General features: G+C 42.3%; 1 protein-coding gene across 1 annotated transcript in view; it reads left to right on the top strand.

The window, feature by feature from the left end:
* Positions 1-4,703: 4,703 nt before the first annotated feature.
* LOC122540232 (chymotrypsin-like elastase family member 2A) overlaps positions 4,704-20,108 on the top strand; it is a 23,420-nt gene continuing 8,015 nt past the window's right edge. The window contains exons 1-4 of the mRNA XM_043675637.1: positions 4,704-5,286; positions 10,449-10,537; positions 16,374-16,471; positions 18,568-18,702. Of these exons, the coding sequence (XP_043531572.1) occupies positions 5,265-5,286; positions 10,449-10,537; positions 16,374-16,471; positions 18,568-18,702 (344 nt within the window). The 5' untranslated portion in view covers positions 4,704-5,264. The remainder of the gene's footprint in view (positions 5,287-10,448; positions 10,538-16,373; positions 16,472-18,567; positions 18,703-20,108) is intronic.

Below are 20,108 nucleotides of genomic sequence, written 5' to 3' on the forward strand. Positions count from 1 at the left end.
ATGTTTGGCACAACATTGTGGGCTGAAGGGCCTGTTCCTGGACTGTTCTATGTTCTGTGATCTATGAAATGCCTTCTGAAAATCTAAGGACAGAACACCCATCAGTGTCTCCTTATCTATGACACATGTTATTTCCTCAAAGAGCTCCAGAGGAGCCTGATTTACCTTTCACAAAACCATGTTGACTCTGCCTGATTACCTTGAACTGAACTAAGTGCCCTACTATAACTTTTTTTGGTAATAAGTTCTAACATTTCCTTTATGGCAGATATTAAGCTAGCTGGCCTGTAGTTTCCTGCTCTGCCTCATTCTTTGATTTGTTTTGATTTATTATTGTGACATGTACCTAGATACAGTCAAAAGTTTTGTTTTGCGTGCTGTGTAGACAGATCATCCCATACAAAGTGCATAGGGGTCATAGAACCTAATAGATGTGCTGTCTTCCAACATACTGGGACTTTCTCAGAAGTTTTGAAAATTAAAACCAATACATCAAAAATCTTACTAGCTACATGTTCATATCAAGAATGAAGTCCATCAGGCCAAGCACTTGTCAGCTCACAGCTCCAACAATTACTCAGTACCATTTTGCTGACGATTATAATTTATTGTAAGATTCTTCCTCCATTCCATTTCCTCATTTACAGCTGCTCCTGAGATGTTACTTGAATCCTGTTTAGGGGAGACTGGTGCAAAATACCTGTTCAATTCACCTGCCATCTGTTTAGTTTCCATTATAAATTCTCCGGACTCATTTTCTATTGGATCAACACTCATTTCGTCAACTCTTCTGTTTTTAAAATACTTATAGAAACTCTTATTGTCCATTTTTATATTTATGGCCAGCTTTCCCTCCTTAGAGCAAAGTGAGATGTTTTAAACTGTCTGACAGCAGTAAATAAACTTCCATTATTTTGAGCGCCCCTTTGCTATGTATAAGAAGACCCCTTTAACATCAAGCTAGCTCATATGTCCTTGCATATTACTTGATTAGATTGGGAAATACTAAGCAACAGCTAGACGTTAAGTGAAAGCTTGCTGTGTGGGTGACTTTTAGTTGCCAAAGTTTAAAACACCACAGGCTAGATTTCACACAGGGGTGGCATTCCCATCAGAAACTGGTGGGACGGAGATCTCTGTTCACTTGATGCTACAAGAACTGGCTCAGCTGGAGCACAATGTTAGATCATTGCATTGCTAGAATGTGGGACAACACTCTCAGCTTTAGCATCAATCCAGAAATATTATTGAAGCGACCTTACAAACTGACTGGACTGGGAGAGCACTTGATCTGTTTCCACATTGTAGGAATTCTATGGATTGTATGGATTTAATGGCCCATCTGCAATTGACTCAACAGAGTCTTGCTAGACGACTACAGAGCAATTAATGTACAATGATATGGGTCTGTGATAATCCAATAAGACCCATGTGAAATCATTGAATTAATCTCCTTGCCTCCAAACCGGGAGAAATAGGTTCAAGTGCCACCTGCCCCAGACATGTATCATACCATGTCTGAAGAGATGGATTTCCAAACAAAAAAGCAGAACGGGGAATCAGTTAGCTCAGTTGACTGGACAGCTGGTTTATAATGCACCGTAGAGCCACCAGCATCGGTTTAATTCCCACAATGGCTGAGGTCACCTTCTGGGTCCTGTCTTCTTGAGGGGTTTTTGTTTATATCTTTAAAAATATGAAAAAAACAGAACTGGGGCTCTTGTGGTAGTGTTCCTGTCTATGGACCAGAGGCCCAGGTTCCAGTCCCACCTGCTCACAGCGCCAGAGACCTGGGTTCAATTCCAGCCTCGGACAACTGTTTGTGTTGAGTTTGCACATTCTCCCTGTGTCTGTGTTGGTTTCCTCCCACAATCCAAAAATATATAGGTCAGGTGAATTGGCCATGCTAAATTGCCCATAGTGTAAGGTGCATTAGTCAGAGGGAAATAAGTCTGAGTGGGTTACTCTATGGAGGGTTGGTGTGGACTTGTTGGGCTGAAGGGCCTGCTTCCACACTGTAGGGAATCTAATCTAATTTAATCTTAGTTAGCTTTGCTTGTAATTATCTAATTTTGCTTTACTGGTGGTATTTCATAGTTAAAACAACCAAAAAAAAAGTCATGGTGTTTTGGAGGTGGAAAGCTGTTTGATTGTGTGTAAGAACACTTCTGGATATATGTAAAAAAGGGAAAGAAAAGTGAAGCAAAATTGTCCGTCCCAGGCTGGGACTATTCTGTATATGTCACGGGTAATGGCTGTATTGTGGTGTTCAACAATAAATATTCCTTCCTAGTTGGGCTTCCTGAGTTATTATAAGGGGCTAGAGTCAAAAATAGATTAATCAGCTAATGATGGCAGATTTTAATTGGATTTTTTATAACAATGTGGTCGCTTCAGGATTACTTCCACCAGCTTATTATTTAGAGGTTTAGTATCAAGTTAAATTCAAATTCTCAAACTCTCATGGTGCATTTTAAACTCAGACTCTTTGCATTTCAATCCAGGAATATAACCACTGAGATATTGTGTCCATGTGAACACAAAGAAACACAATTTGCTTGGAACTCAGTTCAAATTAGGACTCAGGCATGTTAAATTGAGATTCTCTAACAGCCGCATTCAAAAGTTGAAACTGCTTGGAATTTAAAACCAAAACAAGACAAACATGTTTATGTACAGAATACATCTGTCTATATGCTGTTGCAATATGCTTTATAGATAATGAATTACTTTCAGTGTACTCACTGTCAATGAAAAATGAAATGAATCACCACTTGGTCATGTTTGTTCAGACATAATCTTTCATTAAGCTGGTTGGAAAATTTCCTGCTTTTCATCAAATAAAGCATCCTGGAAATTTCACATCCAACATAAAATAGGGCCTGAGTTTAATGTCTTGTTTGACAGTCACTGCTGTGTTGTAAGAAATGCAAAATGTTTCACAAGCAAACCTGCTTCCTCTTGTACTCTATGAATTTGGAAATAAAAGCTCAATTTAGTTTATAATTTAGTAACTGCTGTCTACCTTTCCTGCCACCTTCAATGATCTGTGCACATATAAACCCTCTGCTCCTAAATGGGCTTTAGTATTGAACCCCTTATTTTGTATTGGCTGTTCATGCTTTTCCTACCAAGTTACACCATTTCACACATGTCTCTGCCTTGGCGTTAATCTGATACCTATCTGCTCACTCCACCAACTTGTCTGTGTCTTTTAAATGTTCTACAGTACTGTCCTCAAAGTTTTCAATGTGTGCAAGTTTCATATCTTTGAAATTGTCCTCTACACATGAAGATCTTGATCATTAGAATACATCAGGAAAAGCAAGGGTCCCCATCGAAAACCCACTCACCCTTGTTGACAAAAAAAAGCACATTAGAAGGTCAAGTATAAAGAATACTTGGATGAGGTTTTCAGGGCACAGCCAGTGTTCACAGGACCATATCTCTCAGCAGCATGTGCCTTTGACTGAGGAAAGATGCCAGCTGTAACTTTTCTCAAGTGTTCAAATTAAAGATTAACCAAACTGAACATTCTCCACTTTTTTTATTGTATGACATCTGTTAGAATATCCATTTTAAATGTACAGCTTTGGCAGTTTCACAGCTTTATCATAATCCCTGTTTATCATCAAACAAACTTCAGTGATCAGTGCATTGAGTATAGGAGTTGGGAGGTCATGTTGTGACTGTACAGGACATTGGTTAGGCCACTTTTGGAATATTGTATGCCTATCTGGTCTGCCTTCTATTGAAAGGATGTTGTGAAACTTGAAAGGGTTCAGAAAAGATTTACAAGGGTGTTCCCAGGGTTGGAGGGTTTGAACTACAGGGAGAGGCTGAATAGGCTGGGGCTGTGTTCCCTGGAGCATCAGAGGCTGAGGGGTGACCTTATAGAGGTTTATGAAATCAAGGTAAATAAACAAGGTCTTTTCCCTAGGGTGGGGGAGTCCAGAACTAGAGGGCATATGTTTACGGTGAGAGGGGAAAGATACAAAAGAGACATAAGGGGCAATGTTTTCACACAAAATAAGCTGGTGTGTGTATGGAATGAGCTGCCAGAGGAAGTGGTGGAGGCTGGTACAATTACAACATTTAAAAGGCACCTGGATGGGTATATGAATAGGAAGGGTTGAAAGGGATATGGCCCAAGTGCTGGCAAATGGGACTAGATTAATTTAGGATATCTGGTTGTCATGGATGAGTTGGACCGAAGAGTCTATTTCCGTGCTGTACATCTCTATGACTCTAAGTGACATGGTCACATATGTCAGCCTCACGTGACTTACTGAACTTTTCAATACAGGACGAGAACATTTGAACAACTGAATAAAAATAAACCACTGTGTGATTGCCAGTATGACTACATTTCAAAAGAGATGTAGAGGGCGGTTTGTAATGTCCTGAAGTCATGAAGGGCACTATCTAAATGCAAGTCACTTTTAAGACATATGCTGGATTGAGTCCAGTATCATTAGAAGCCACAAGCAGCAGGCTGGCCAGAGAGGTATCACTGGCTCCTAGCCAGGCTTCGACCCAGAGAAAGCTGTCCAATCTGATAACCATATGCAGTGCTACCAGTTCCTGGAGTTGTAATACTTAATGCCAGAAATTTGCACGTAAACTTTAAATGTGCAATCCATTTATCTAATTTCAAATAAATTGTAAGTGTGGGTAGATTAACACTAAAGAGGTTTAAGAAACCTGTGCAAAGTTTTCAGTGCAATGATTCAGAAACAGTTAAGAGTTTACAACTGGTGTGAAGTCAGTGTGCTGTGGGATTAATCTCCTGAAAGTTTCTCAACCTTGGCCCAAATTCGCACCATAATTTTATCACACATTAGAACAAACTAGGAGCCACTTCATATCGAAGTTGTATAAACGGTGTCAGGACTGGTGGGTGGTTTGTGCATCAGGATGAATGACTCATGTATAACCCTTAATAGAGATGGGACTAATCTTCCATCAAATGAAGATATTTGAGCCTTGAACAGCCTGTGATTTTGGGTGCAGAAACTACATGGATGTGAACTTTCCCACTTCTGACAATAGGTCATGGATATGAAACGTTGGTGTCAATTTTATGATCAACTTTGGAATCATGACAATGGGACCATGCGGGGGACTCGAACCTACACTTGGCTGTTTTCCTTGGCATCAGATCACTGCCCAGTTAAGGATAGCAGCCGTGCTCTTGGCCCTATCAGAAGGCTAGCACCACTGGACCAAAGGTGCTGTTCAGAGACGTTGGGGGCTACTTCAAAATGGAGGTGTTCCCAGACGGAGGTGAGGACATTTTACAATTCTACATGGCTGAGGTCAGAAGGGCTAAATAATTGTAGCAGGCACTTGTGGGCTAAGGGTCCTGGCTTTCCTGCCTGTGACCCCTCCTTTTGGACATTGGGCCTCTGGTTCCAATGTCCTATGCTATTACGATAAACTCTTACAACTCCTTGAACTTGTCAGCCCCTTCATGTGGGGAATGGCACAGCAGCTCCACTCAATGAACCTTAATAAAGGGCTTAATTATGAAAACTCAACATTGTTATAACACAACGCTTAGCTATTTGACTAGTCCCTCGTTTGCCTTGTTTATTGTCACCCGGTGACCAGTAAAATTCAAGCTGTTAATACCTGACTATATGGATGCTTTCTGGCTATAAGGTTTCCTCCCAACTGTGTGATGCCAGGTGTTGGAGATCTTTGCTTTCAGTCCTGACTTTGCCCACTGCTCAATTCTACCCGCATGTACTGTTTATCAGGGACACTAGCTATTGGCTGGGAAAACACAGCTTGGCATGAATGCTATGGCCAACTGACATACGCGTATTGTCAACTCAACTGAGACCAATTAAAGCAGAACAGAAATGAAGTTAACCCTCTATACTACACTAGCTATTTATGTCTTGCCTAGTAAAGATAGAATTAGGATTAGGGTTAGTGTTAGGCAATTTGCTAATATTGCAAATTAAACGTGAATATCCTTTGATAATGCAGGTTAGAACAATCCTGCTGGCTTTCACTTGTGTTGGTTCTTTTAAAAGAAAAGATAATTTCAATCCACCATATCACTTTATTAATGACATTTTAGTTCAATTGGCAGCATTTTTGTCAGAATCAGCATGGTTGGTTTGCCCTACTTAGGATTCATGTTGGCAAATGTGAGGTTATTCACTTTTGGAAGGAACAGTAGAAAAACACTTTTTTAAAATGATGTGTGACATTTAATAGTTTCTCAAGAATTGAAGGGGGTGGTATAAGGCTGGTTTTTAAATAATCCACCTAACTTGCACATATCTGGACATGATGGGCAATTTAGCATGGCCAATCCACCTAATGTGCACATCTTTGTAGTGTGGGAAGAAACCAGACCACCCAAAGGAAACCCACACAGACACAGGGAGATGTGCAACCTTCATACAGACAATCACCTGAGGGTGGGACTGCACCCAGATACCTGGTGCTGTGAGACAGCAGTGCTAACCACTGAGCCACCGTGTGATTTATGTCAAGCTTGGATTAAGCCTTAAGTGGGAACAACATTTGGATTCAATTAAGATGGATATGATTGTTTTGCTCATGATTTTAGAATGGAGATTTGAGTAAACTTCTGAACAGAAGCCCTAGAGAGAGCGCATTAACCAGGAGTAGGGAGGACAGAGTTATAACAGAAGGGCAGTCTCAACATATGGAGGTTATTGTATTTATGAAGGTTATTGTATTATATTTCTGGAGCTCATTATAAATGGAATAAAGTGGTTACATTTTAATATAATATAAGCAGTGCCAATGACTCTTCAAACAGTAAATACTCAAAATGGAGTCCTCCAACCTCTTTCTTTTGCTTGGACAGTCTGTCAGGGTCAAGGATGACTTGCTTTCACTCTGGGGGGATGTTGGGTAATGGCTTGCGATGGCTGATTAGCCCAAACTCAGAGTCGCAGGCTCTGCCAGAGGTGGGGAAGGTTGTGTTTGGGAAGGTAGGTGAGGGGGACTCTCTGGATTCTGTGCACTCGTTCTACTACCTTTACTCGGTCACCAATTGCTCCACTCAGTGACACTCGAAGTGGCTGGCGCCTCCATGGATGCTTCTTCAGTTTGTCCAATTAACCCCCACTTGAAGGTGGGATGTTGCATTCTTTAGGGAGGCATTCAGGATGTCCTTGCAGCATTCCCCCTGCCCTCCCAATGCAGAGCTCAGAGTAGAGCACTTGTCTATGGAGTCTTGCGTTGGGCACATGGACACTATGACCTGCCCATTGCAGCTGATTGTGTGTTACCAGGGCCTTGATATTGGGGATATTGCCCTGGGAGGGGACACTCACATTGGTACACCTGCCCTGCTGGTGGATTTCCGGACCTTGTGTAGGTGGTGTTGGTGATAACTCTCTAGGTCTGATGTACATGGTCCATGATCTATACAGGGGCCAAGTCTGCTCTGTAGACCATGAGCTTGGTGCTAGGCTTGAGGTCTTGGACTTCAAATACTCTGCTCCTCAGTTGTCTGAAGGTCGCACAGGAGCATAGATAGATAGATAGGTAGATAGATAGATGAATAGGTAGTTACCCTATAGGAGTTGGATTTCAACATCAATGTCTACTCATACCAAGCAGAGGCTCTGAGGTATGGGAAATGATCCACGTTAGTCATCAAACTTAACACGCTTCCACAAAATCTCAGTTCAAATCATTTATATGCATCCAATTCCATCCAATCACCTGCATGAATTCACACAGTGTGTATGCAGCCTTTCCCAGAGTCAAGGGCATGGGAAGATTTGAAGGGAATATCTCTGTGTTTTCAGAATCTTGCCTTGAAGAATGGAATAACTTTGTCAGCTGTAGGTGGCAAACATTGGAACATGCAGCAAACACTTCAACATTCTCAACTGCCTTTATTATTAACTCTAAAAGTGTTAGACATAGCAATGAGGATACTTTTCATTCAGGAAGTCTAAAGATTATTTTTTAACCGGCTCCTTCAAAACTGAGCCTTATGAGGTTCTTGGTTCAGTCCATAGCTAATGCTTTGAAAAGACAATTTCAGCCAGTGATCGTTTATAGGGGAACTATGACTGACTTAGGACAAGGAAAGGGAAATCAGTCAGGACTCCTGCTGGTGAGATTGTCATTTATTTCAGTGCCCATTGCACAAAGTCAAACGACCTGTCAACTCTTCCTACCCACGTTTAAGAATTAATATCCGTGAAACCATTCTATTTGATCCAATTGGCTCCCAGTACCAAAGGTCTAAGACTGACCTGTGGTCTTGGGCCTCTCTTCAATATGACTGTCACTGGTTTGCAGATGTCCGTGTTAGACTGGCTGCAACGTCAGAACAGTCTTCGGATAAATCAATCGGGTGGAGTTTAGGGTAGAAGTAGGTGACAGGAGGTTAGGGGCACCTTCACTGGTTAACAATAGAGCTGGTACCTTCACTCCTCCCACCTCAATGTGAGGCTAGTTGCAGAAAATAAATTCATTTGGCTTCTGTTTCAGTCTCCAACCAACTGCTGCTTAGCTTATGGATCATAGGTTGGTGTGAAGTTAAGCCCTTACTATACTGTACTCAGTTTAATGTTGTGCTGGGGAATGTCTTGCCACACCAGACGCAAAATATAATTGCAAGCTGTTGTTCGTGTGACTCATGATATGTAAAGCCAACAGCAACATTTTACAATTGAGGTTGGGGGTTTCATTAAAGTTGAAAATGTGTTGCTGGAAAAGCGCAGCAGGTCAGGCAGCATCCAAGGAGCAGGAGAATCGATGTTTTGGGCATGAGCCCTTCTGCAGGAACACATTTTCTTCCAGCAACACATTTTCAGCTCTGATCTCCAGCATCTGCAGTCCTCACTTTCTCCTAGAAGGTTTCATTAAAGTTTCAAGAAAGAAAACTGACCCTAATGAATTTGTGATCCGTATACTGTAGACAAACCCACTGGTCAGGACTCTCGCACTGGCACTGAGCTTAAACCGAAAACACCTCTAGATGCACTGAGTGACCTCCCTCATCCATACTTTGATCTATTCAGCCTTGCTGTTATCTGATAAAGCAGGCCATGACCTGTCATCTCATTTCCTTCACTGTTAAAAGGCCACCATTGTAAATGAACACCAGTGAAAATCTGAGCACCTGTTCACACCTCAGGGACAAAGTGCTCGCCTCGTATGGGTGTTGGTGCCCTTTATTCTCAGCGCCAAGTTTGACACTTGATCAATAAGCGGCGAGATAAGAAGATCGAGCATGTCTCTATAAATATTGCCGCAGTAGGGACCAAACAGCAGAGGCAAAGAAATGATTTCACTTGTGATTGCAGCTCTGCTCCTGGCCGGTGGTGGTGAGTATCACTTGCCCTCACAGAACCAGCATGGGTTCTGTAGTCTTACTGCTTTCCTCTTTGCCCACTGCTGATGGTACTGAGGAACAGTCTCCTGGGCACTGCCAGCCAACTAGCATCCCACCCATGTGGCCAGTCGCCTTGTATAAACCCAGCCAGGGTGTGTCAGTGAGTTATTCAATAAGAAGAGGTATCACGCCTAAGTCTGATTCGCAGGTCAATTACAACCTGATTAGATGGGCTCTGTTGTGGTGCAGTGCAGTGTTCCTACCACTGGAGCTGGAGGCCTGGTTTCAAGTCCCACCTGCTCCAAAAGTGTGTAATAACATCACTGAACAAGTTGGTTAAAAAAAACCTGTTTGGAAGGGCCCACTTGTGGTGCAGAGGTAGTTTCCCAGCCTGGGACCGGGAGGCCTGGGATCAAGCTCCTGTGTTGTGTGATGACATCTCTGAACAGGTTGATTAGAAGAATAGGTTAAAGTTTTTTTTAAAAATGACCTCAGCAGAAGGGCCCTCTTGTGTGCAGTGGTAATGTCCCTGCCCTTCGACTGGGAGGCCTGTGTTCAAGTCCCACCTGCTCCAGACATTTGTCATAACATTGCTGATGATTAGGAAATATCAGATCTACTTGGATTTCAGACCAAGGAGGTAGTGGCTGGGGGTAGGCCTGGTGGAGAGTGTCAAAACTCCTGCTGATTTGAATTGTAATTTCTAGGCCCTGTGTGGAATGGGGTTGATTCAGCTGGTCAGTGGGATGGGAGTTCAATCCAAGACAGGAGGGGGATTTTGTTTCATTATTCACAAGGTGTGAGAATCACGGAATTCCAGCGATTATGACCCACTGTCCATGAGAAAGTGGTGGGATTGTGCCCTTTTGCCCTCTTGCGGTGTAGGAGTGTATGGGAATTCCAGCATTATCACCCAGCAACTATGAAGAAAGTGAGATATAGTCTCAAGAGAAGAAACAATTAGGGAATGAGGAGGTGGAGGGGATAAATTGAACAACTGTGGTTCTGTCTGATTCTCTGACTGTATCGGTCCACCAAAAGAGCAGTGTAATGGTTTGAAAATACCAAGTGAATTGAAGGTGAGTACTGTTTGTGCTTGCAGCCTATGGATGCGGTTCTCCCGCAGTTTCACCTGTAACCTCCAGGGTCGTGGGTGGTGTAGATGCTCGACCCCATGCCTGGCCATGGCAGGTAAGACAACCTTTACCATAATCCAGAATTCAAACAACTTCTTGAAGAGCTGTAGATGTCATATACATGGACTTCAGTAAGACATTTGGTAACGTTCCCATGGTAGGCTGATGGAGAAAGTGAAGTCACATGGGGTCCAGGGTATACTAGCTAGATGGATAGAGAACTGGCTGGGCAGCAGGAGACAGAGACTAGTAGTGGAAGGGAGTTTCTCAAAATGGAGAACTGTGACCAGTGGTGTTCCACAGGGATCGTGCTGTGATATACATAAATGATCTGGAGAAAAATATGGGCAGTCTGATTAGCACGTTTGCAGATGACACTAAGATTGGTGGAATAGCAGATAGTGAAGGGGACTGTCAGAGAATGCAGCAGAATATAGATAGATTGGAGAGTTGGGCAGAGAAATGGCAGATGGAGTTCAATCCGGACAAATGCGAGGTGATGCGTTTTGGAAAATGCAATTCCAGAGCGAATTATACAGTAAATGGAAAAGTCCTGGGGAGAATTGATGTACAGAGAGTTCTGAGTGTTCAGGTCCATTGTTCCCTCACGGTAGCAACGAAGGTGAGTAGAGTGGTTAAGGCAGCATATGGCATGCTTTCCTTCATTGGACAGGGCATTGAGTACAAGAGTTGGTAGGTCATGTTACAATTGTATGGGACTTTGGTTCAGCCACATTTGGAATACTGCATACAGTTCTGGTCGCCACATTATCAGAAGAATGCGGATACTTTGGAGAGGGTGCAGTGGACGTTCACCAGGATGTTGCCTGGTATGGAAAGTGCTAGCTATGAGAAGAGTTTGAGTAGATTAGGGTTAGAAAGATGGAGGTTGAGGGGGGACCTGATTGAGGCCTCATGAGAGGTATGGATAGGGTGGACAGCAAGAAGCTTTTTCTCAGAGTGGGGACTCAACTACTAGAGGCCATGAGTTCAAGGTGAGAGGGGAAAAGTTTAGGGGAGATATGTGTGGAAAATTCTTTACGCAGAATGATTTGCCAGCAGAGTTGGGAACGATAGGGTCATTTAAGATGTATCTAGACAGATACATGAATGGGCAGGGAGCAGACGGATACAGATCCTTAGGAAATAGCTGACAGGTTTAGATAGAGGATCTGGATCAGCGCAGGTCTGGAGGGCCGAAGGGCCTTTTTCTGTGCTGTAAATTTTCTTGTCCTTTGTTTTTAACTCAGTTTCAGCAAGCCAGTTGGCTGACTTTTAGACACAACGATCCACATTTGTGGGATTTCAGGTTTTTCCACTCTGTAACCTGTCCCTTCGAACACGAACAAGAAGTTCCAGCTACCTTATTGTTCTACCACTGACGTTTCTTATTCAGCGTTGTTAATGTTTGTTGTTCATGCTTCTTTGAGGTTGGGAGTGACCTACCTGATTTGCAACTGAAGGTCAGAAGATTTGTCTCGTTTAGAAACAAAACACATTTACTTCTGTCATAGAGATTCTGCTTAATTGGAAGGATCCACATTCCTTGCAGAGCTGTCTTGATCATTTCTTAACTATTCTTACGGAAGGTTTCAGTTCAAGCAATAAAATGATGCCCACTTGGTGGCTATATAATGCAGTTATAATGAGATCTGGAGTTATCGAACTGCCCTGTTTGTATCCCAAATGCTAGTACATATGCTGTGAAGCAGCAGCAGCTATAATTTTGTTTATTCGTTCCTGGTACGTGGGTGTTGCAAGCTGGGCCAGTATTTGTTACACATTTCTAGCTGCCCTTGAGGAGATGGTGATGAGCTGCCTTCTTGAATCGCTGCAGTCCATTTCGTGTAGGGAGACCAAACAATGCTGTTTGGGTGAAAGCTCCAGGATTTTGACCCTGTGACATTGTAAGAACAAGTATTTTCTAGTCAGGATGGCAATGGGGTCAGAGGGGAACTTCTGGATAGAGGTTTTCCCATGTATCTGCTGACCTTTTCCTTAGTGATCATGGACAACGCTGTCGAAGGAGCCTTGGTGAATTTCTGCTGTGCATCTTGTAGATGGTATAGAATTGATATGCAATTGGTTTGTCCTACTTGGCTATTTTACCATTTTAAATGGGACAGTGTGTGTCATGGGGACAGTAGATATGTAATGCTGGAACAGTCACAATTTTACAAGAGTAACCATCTCCACTTTTAAACAGCTATTTTACACTATTGTACAAAATTACATTCTCACATTGCAGATTCATGCAATCCTGGGCAGAATATTTCAAAGTAGCTGTTTCCACCAATTCTCCTTTCATTCTGCTAAGGTGAAAAATGGAAGAGGAGTTGGAATAGACCCTTCAGCCCCTCAAGCCTGCTGTCCCTTTCAATACATGGCAGATTTCTACAACTCTCTGCTCTCCACCAGTTTGTACAGCCCCTCAATTTCTTGGGAAATTGGTCTTACCTCTACCTTACCTATCCTGAACGATGGAGCAGCCACAACTCTCTAGGATAGAAAATTCATAAATTCTACAAACACTTTGAGCGAATATGTTCCTGATCACCTTAGCCCTAAACAATTGTTCCCTTATCAGGGGACTGTGTCTTATAATCCAGTCAGGGGAAACAAACTCTCACTGTCTACCCTTTCAAGCCCCTTTGGTGCCTTGCATCTTGCTGTTTCCCCGCATTCTCCTAAATTTCAGTGAGCTTCGACCCAAACTCTCACTCTGGGACATTATAGACCCAAACTCTCACTCTGGGACATAATCCCACAGACTTTCCCCTTCACCCGACCTCAGTAGGCAACCCTCAGCTCTGTTTCGTTATTTTAAATCTTTTTTGTACCCTTCTTTCAATTCTTTAGACTAGAAGGCAAACAGAAAGCAGCTGCTAGCCTATTGTCGAAGAATTAAGAATGAAGGTTGCACACTTTTAAGAGTGAAAGGTAGGAGGTTTTGAGGGGATTTGAGGGAAACGTTCACCCAGAGAGTGTGGGAATGCACAACCTGGAGGGTAGTTAAGGCAGGAAACCTCACAACCTTTAAAAAATACTTAAATGAGCACTTGCAATGTCGTGACTTTGAAGGCGATGGACATAGCGCAGGAAAGTGGGACTAGCATAGGTAACAGTATATTTTCTGGTGGTACAAACTTAATGGACCAAGTGGTTTTTTTGGTACTGTACGATTCTATAATTTATATTCAGAAATGCTATCAAAGACAACCAAATGACTGTGTGGCATAATATGAGACTTTGTTTGACTGCAAACCTTTGACGACCCTTGGCGTGTTTTAGTTTGTTAAAACCTCCATGTACGTACAAATTGTTGCAGGTAGTACTTTGAAATAAATGCAGACATTCTATACTTGAGAAACACTGCCATCTCCTGGTCGCTACATGCCAATGCTTGTATCAGAAGAACAGTGCTCCAAAATCATGAGCAGTGCTCCGATAGCTAGTGCTTCCAATTAAACCTGTTGGACGATAACCTGCTGTTGTGTGATTTTTAAACTTAGTGCTCCAAAGGGTTACTCATCCTCTTAGAAGGATAAGATTCCTTTTTGTGAGGGTTATTTGTTCTCAGGGTGGGAGTGATGCTGCTCAGGGCAATTGGTTGCCCAACCACAAATGCCCTGAAAAGGTGGTGGAGGACTACACTATCACAAAATCTTGTCCGACCTGATCACGTTGGCAGGGTGTGATGAGTGGAGTTTATGCTGGGGCCTCAGCTCTTTACAATTTACTGTATATCAAAAACTTAGATGTGGGGAGCAAAGGCACGGTAGCTAAATTAATAGCTGGCAAAAGGACAGGTAGAAAAATATGTTAGTGAAGACATAATGAAGATACAGAAATAGGTTGAGTGAATGGGAGTGGGTAAAAATCTGGCAGATGGCACGTAATGTTGGAACGTGCAAAATTATTCAATTGTCAAGAAGAATAGAAAAAAAAACACTGCATTACTGAAATGGAAAGAAACCGCAGAACTCTTGAGGTAGACAGGAATCTAAGCGCCCTTGTCACAAAAAAGAAAGTAGCATCCAGATCCACCAAGTAATTAGGAAGGCTATATGCTATTCTTCATGACAAGAGAAATTGGACATTAATATCAGAATGCTATGCATCAGTCATTGGTGAAACCATATTCTGTGTGCAGTTTTGGTCTCCTTATTTAGCGAAGGATGTAAATGCATTGGAGGCAATTCAGAGGAGGTTTTCTCGATTGGTACCTAGAATTAGTGCATTGTTTTATGACAAATGGTTGGACAGATTGGGCTAGTTTCTAATGGCAATTAGAAGCGTGAGGGATGACTTGATTGAAATATGTAATGCTATGAAGCACTGGCAAGGTAGGCATGGAAGAGATATTTCCTCTTGTGAGTTAAAAATTAAAAGCCAACCCTTTTAAGATAGAGATTGGAAGATTTTCTTTTCTTTCAGACTTGTGCAACTTTGGAACTTTGTTTCAGAGAACAGTGGAGGCAGGGTCACTGAATTGTTATAAGACAGAAGTAGGTTATTGCTCAGCGAAGAAATCTAAAGTTATTGTGGATAAGTGAGAACATGGAATTCAAAACATACACACACACACACACACACATCAGTCCTGATCTTACAGAATGGCAGAGAAGGCTCTGGGACCACAGCTTTTCCACCCCTAATTCATATGGGTGTAAGCATACATGGATGAGGATATTGAGCCCAATGTTTACAAATTGAGTGACCTGCCTTGCGCTAAATGGTACCAAACCTCTTGAGTGTTCGTGTCTGCAGCTGTCCATCACAGTCCTGACTCGAGCTTTGTAGAAGGAGGGTAGCGCGTGAGTATTTCAGAAATGCTCCACTTGTTGCATAGCTCCTGCTTGTGTTGATCCTGACCCAGTTAAGCTGCTGGTCGTCAGAGACTTCATAATGTCGGTAATGGTATTGGTGAAGGAGACTGAGAAGATATCTCATCCATTTCTAGCACATCTCCTTGGTTCAATTTCTCTAAGGCAGTGCACAGCAATTGTCTGCAAATTCATTAATGAGTTCATTAACTTTTAACAGCATCCTAATACATTCATTTTTCTCCATAAAGATGGTCATTAAAAACATTGAGAAATGTACATGGTAGGGTACAGTTTTATTCTGAAACAAAATGAGGAGGATGTTCCATTGATGAAAGTGATGGTACACTCCCCACTTTCTTGAACTGGTGCAGCTCCAACATCCAGGACACAGCAGCCCACTTGATTGGCACCACATCCACAAGCATCCACCACTGTCACTCAGTAGCAACGAAGTGTACTACCTACAAGATGCACTGCAGAAATTCACCAAAGATCCTTAGACAGCTCTTTCCAAACTCACGACCACTTCCATCTAGAAGAATAAGAGTGGCGGATCCATGAAAAAAGTCACCCCTGCGAGGTCACTTCCAAGCCACTCACTATCCTGACTTGGAAATATATTGCTGTTTCTTCACTGTCGCTGGATCAAAATCCTGGAACTCCCTCCCTAAGGGTCAATGTACAGCATGTGGTCTGCAGCGGTTCAAGAAGACAGCTCACCACCACCTTCTCTAGGGATGGGTAATAAATACTAGCCAACCAACAACACCCATGAGTGACTATTAAAATATTATCAATATTTCCAACTACTTCAGTAGTGGTGAACACTAGCAGTAATCTGAATTCATCTGAACCTAGAAACTCATGTTGAAGATTGGATAAGAGGGCAAGCTATCATTTTTTTGTGGCCTTGAAAACTCCTAGGATTCATGAGTAACTGGATGACTCAACATTCAAGTCACAAATTTATTTTGTAAGATTGCAGGTGGTGAGGGGTGGGGTGGATATTTTATTTCAAACCCTGCAACTTGATTCTGTTACTTTTATTTCAAATTCATCAAGGTCTCGCTCCAGTACTTAAAAAATGATGATTGGGCTCATACTTGTGGAGGGTCCCTCATCGCGAGCAACTGGGTAATGACTGCTGCCCACTGTATTAGGTGAGTGGCTACTATAACTTGACACCTACCTCACTTCTCATCTAGCAGCTGATCCCCCTTGCAGCTCGAAGTTGCATCTTTACTTGCTATGATGCTTCTTCCACACTGCTGTTGTTGAGCACTCTTCCAACCTTCCTTTTGTTCTTCCTCCTATGACATAATTCAAACATCCTACATACATTATCTAGAAAGTCACCTTTTATCTCTGTCATTGTACTTAATGAGTCACAGAAATGTACAGCATGGAAACAGACTCTTTGGTCCAATTCGTCCATGCCAACCAAATATTCTAAATAAATCTAGTCCCATGTACCAGCATTTGGCCCATATCCCTCTAACCCCTTCCTTTTCATATACCTATCCAGATGCCTTTTAAATATTGTAAATGTACCAGCCTCCACCACTTCCTCCGGCAGCTCATTCCATACACACACCATTCTCTACATAAAAAAGTTGCTCCTTAGGTCCCTTTTAAATCTTTCTCGTTTTACCCTAAACCTCTGCCATCTTGCTTTGGACTCCCCTTCCCCAGGGAAAAAAAATCATGCCCTTCATGATTTTATAAACCTCTATACAGTCACCTCTCAACTTCTGATGCACCAGGGAAAATAGCCCCAGCCTATTCAGCCTCTCCGTATAGCTCAAAAATCTTTTCTATAGCAGGGAGACCCGGACTATTTAGTAAAAGTCTATGGTCTTGTGGGTAATATATTAGCACAGATAGAGGATTGGCTAACTGATAGAAGACAGAGAGTTTGGATAAAGGGAACATTTTCAGGATGGCAACCTGTAATTAGTGGAATACCAAAGAGATCAGTGCTGAGGCCACAATCATTTACAATACACATTAATAACTTGGATGAGGGAAATAAATGTGCAAGAGCAAAGTTACCAGATGACAGGAAAAATAGATGGGAGGCAAGTAGTTAGGATAATACAAGGAGAAATAGGGAGAGAGGAGCTGAACACATGGCTACAGGGATGGTGCAGGAGGGAGGGTTCTGGATGGAGGGAGTGTTAGGATGATATGAAGAGGAATTCACTGGTTGGGTGGGTTGGGCCTCAACTCTTTGGAGTTTAGAAGAATGAGAGGAGACCTTATTGAAAGATGTAGGATTTTTAGAGACTTGACAGGATAGATGAAGAGAGGTTGTTTCCCTTGTGGGAGTCTTGGACCAGAGAACATAAAATTAGAATAAGGGTCACCCAGTTAACTCACTCAGAGATGAGAGATTTTTAAAAAAATCTATCAGAGGGTAGTGAATCTGTGCAATTTGTTTTGAAGAGGACTGTCGAGATCATTAACTGTATTCAAGGCTGAGATAAGCATTTTTTAAAAAAAATCAATTGGAGAATTAGATTATGGGGAAAAGGCAGGCAAGTGGATCAAACACGATCTGATTGAATAGTAGGGTAGACATAATGGGCTGAATGGCCTACTCATCTCCTATGTCTTATTGCTCTCAGATGATGGTATGAGGAAGAGGAGGTAATATTCTTATGGATCAGGAGGACAGAGAAGGAGGCAATAATAACCATCTAAAAGGGGCCTGGACAGGGCTATGGGGAGCGAACAACAGTCAGGGAGTTGGGCAATTTGTTATCTTAAAGATCCAGCTAAATGGTATTTTTCTCTGCTATGTAATTCCATCTTCTACACTAACTCATTCTCTCCCTCAAAATCAGGTTATAGTGCAACAGGTTTATTTGGAAGTACAAACTTTGAGCGCTTTCAGTCCTTCTGACTAGCTACCTGACGAAGAAGCAATGTTCTGAGATCTTGCACTTCCAAATAAACCTGTTGGACTATAACATGGTGCTGTGTGGTTGTAAACTTCATTCACCCCAGTCCACCGGCACCTTCACATCTTTCTCTCCCACAACTTCAAAACTCTACAGTTTCCCCTTCAATCTAAAAACCTTTAAATCATAAACAGAATGGCAGACAACTCTACTGCATGCCTGATCTGGTCTTCTCTCCTACAATTTTGATATTGGTGGGTCCTCCATTACAGGCCAATGGCTGTATCCAATGTCTCTAATGACTGGGGAAATGCCGGTTCAAAAGATTGAAATTTCCGATTTTTCTCTTTCAGCAAGAGCAGGACCTATCGGGTGGTACTTGGCAAGCATAATCTCAAGGCTTCAGAACTTGGATCAATGGCAGTTGAAATTGCTCCAGAGAACATATTTGTCCATGAGAAATGGAATCCAATTCTTGTTGCTCTTGGGTATGTACCAATTTACTGTACTTTGCGAACCAAAACTATGAAACCCCAACTTCAGGGGAGTCACAGTGAACATTATATTCTAGTTCCACACCATTCTTCCAAATCTCTAGGACCACCTCATAATCTAATAGATTCTTCACAGCAGTATTAATTTATTGTACGAGATCAGTTACAATTTAGAACTTATACTGAGGCTCATTCAAACCAATTTAAAAGGGTCTGTCTCATAGTCTCAAGAGTGTCAAGGCCTTGGGTCCACCAATCCTGGGCTGGGTTTTATTAAAAATTAGATAGCATCGATTCACCAAAGGTTGCATGTGAATCTGGTTATGATTTGATTAAATATTGCTTAAATCATTTAAACGTGCCATAGATAGTTGTACTTTCAACAATTCTATACGTGAGCTAGGTAGGACCACTCCTATCCAATTGAAAACCATTCAGTCCATTCTCTAGCAGTGGGGTTAATTTATCACTGGGCCCTAGTGGTCCTTTCAATTGGATCCAACCATGTGGACCACAGCCCTAGCTTGTGGGATGGTCTTAGCCAGGTAAGCAATCACAAAGCTGCATTTGGTTAAACTTTGGTGGTATCGGATCACAGTTTAACCTTTGTAATGCCAACCTAGATTTAAATGCTTCGAATTAAAGCAAGTATAGGAAGAGGGTGCGTATTTCATTGCATGCAGCCAATAACCCCTAGAGGGTGTGTACACAGGGGCCAGTTGTTTGAGTTGCAGACTCTTGAAGATAATGATGGATTTCTGTGTTAAGACAGCTTGCTGCCTGTGTTTAATGGGACAGAGTTGACTTTCAAGGTACTGGGAGTTCAACCTCAGTTGAAACAAATCCTTTTTTCCTAAGGGCTCATATCTTGAGGAGGGTGTGTTGTGCATTTGCTTCATTTACTGCAGCCTGGTTGTAGTGTTTGATCAAATTATGCTAAAATTATTCATGATTGATGAGATTCTATTCAGTCCACTCTACATAAACTGGGAGAAGCACATTGTCACAGAGACAAGAGCCCACTGCTCACAAGATCATTTGTAAGCATTATAGTGGTTTAGTTTTGTTAATTGTATTTTCCACGACTGGTGAGTACAGTACTGGGTTATGTCAGGGTATAGTCCTTGTTGTGGTTCTGTTCGCCGAGCTGGGAATTTCTGTTGCAGACGTTTCATCCCTGTCTAGGTGACATCCTCAGCGCTTGGGAGCCTCCTGTGAAGCGCTTCTGTGATCTTTCCTCCGCCATTTGTAGTGGTTTGAATCTGCCGCTTCCGGTTGTCAGTTCCAGCTGTCCACTGCAGTGGTCGGTATATTGGGTCCAGGTCGATGCGCTTATTGATTGAATCTGTGGACGAGTGCCATGCCTCTAGGAATTCCCTGACTGTTCTCTGTTTGGCTTG

This window comes from Chiloscyllium plagiosum, chromosome 34 (assembly GCF_004010195.1).
Source record: "Chiloscyllium plagiosum isolate BGI_BamShark_2017 chromosome 34, ASM401019v2, whole genome shotgun sequence".
Taxonomy (NCBI): domain Eukaryota; kingdom Metazoa; phylum Chordata; class Chondrichthyes; order Orectolobiformes; family Hemiscylliidae; genus Chiloscyllium; species Chiloscyllium plagiosum.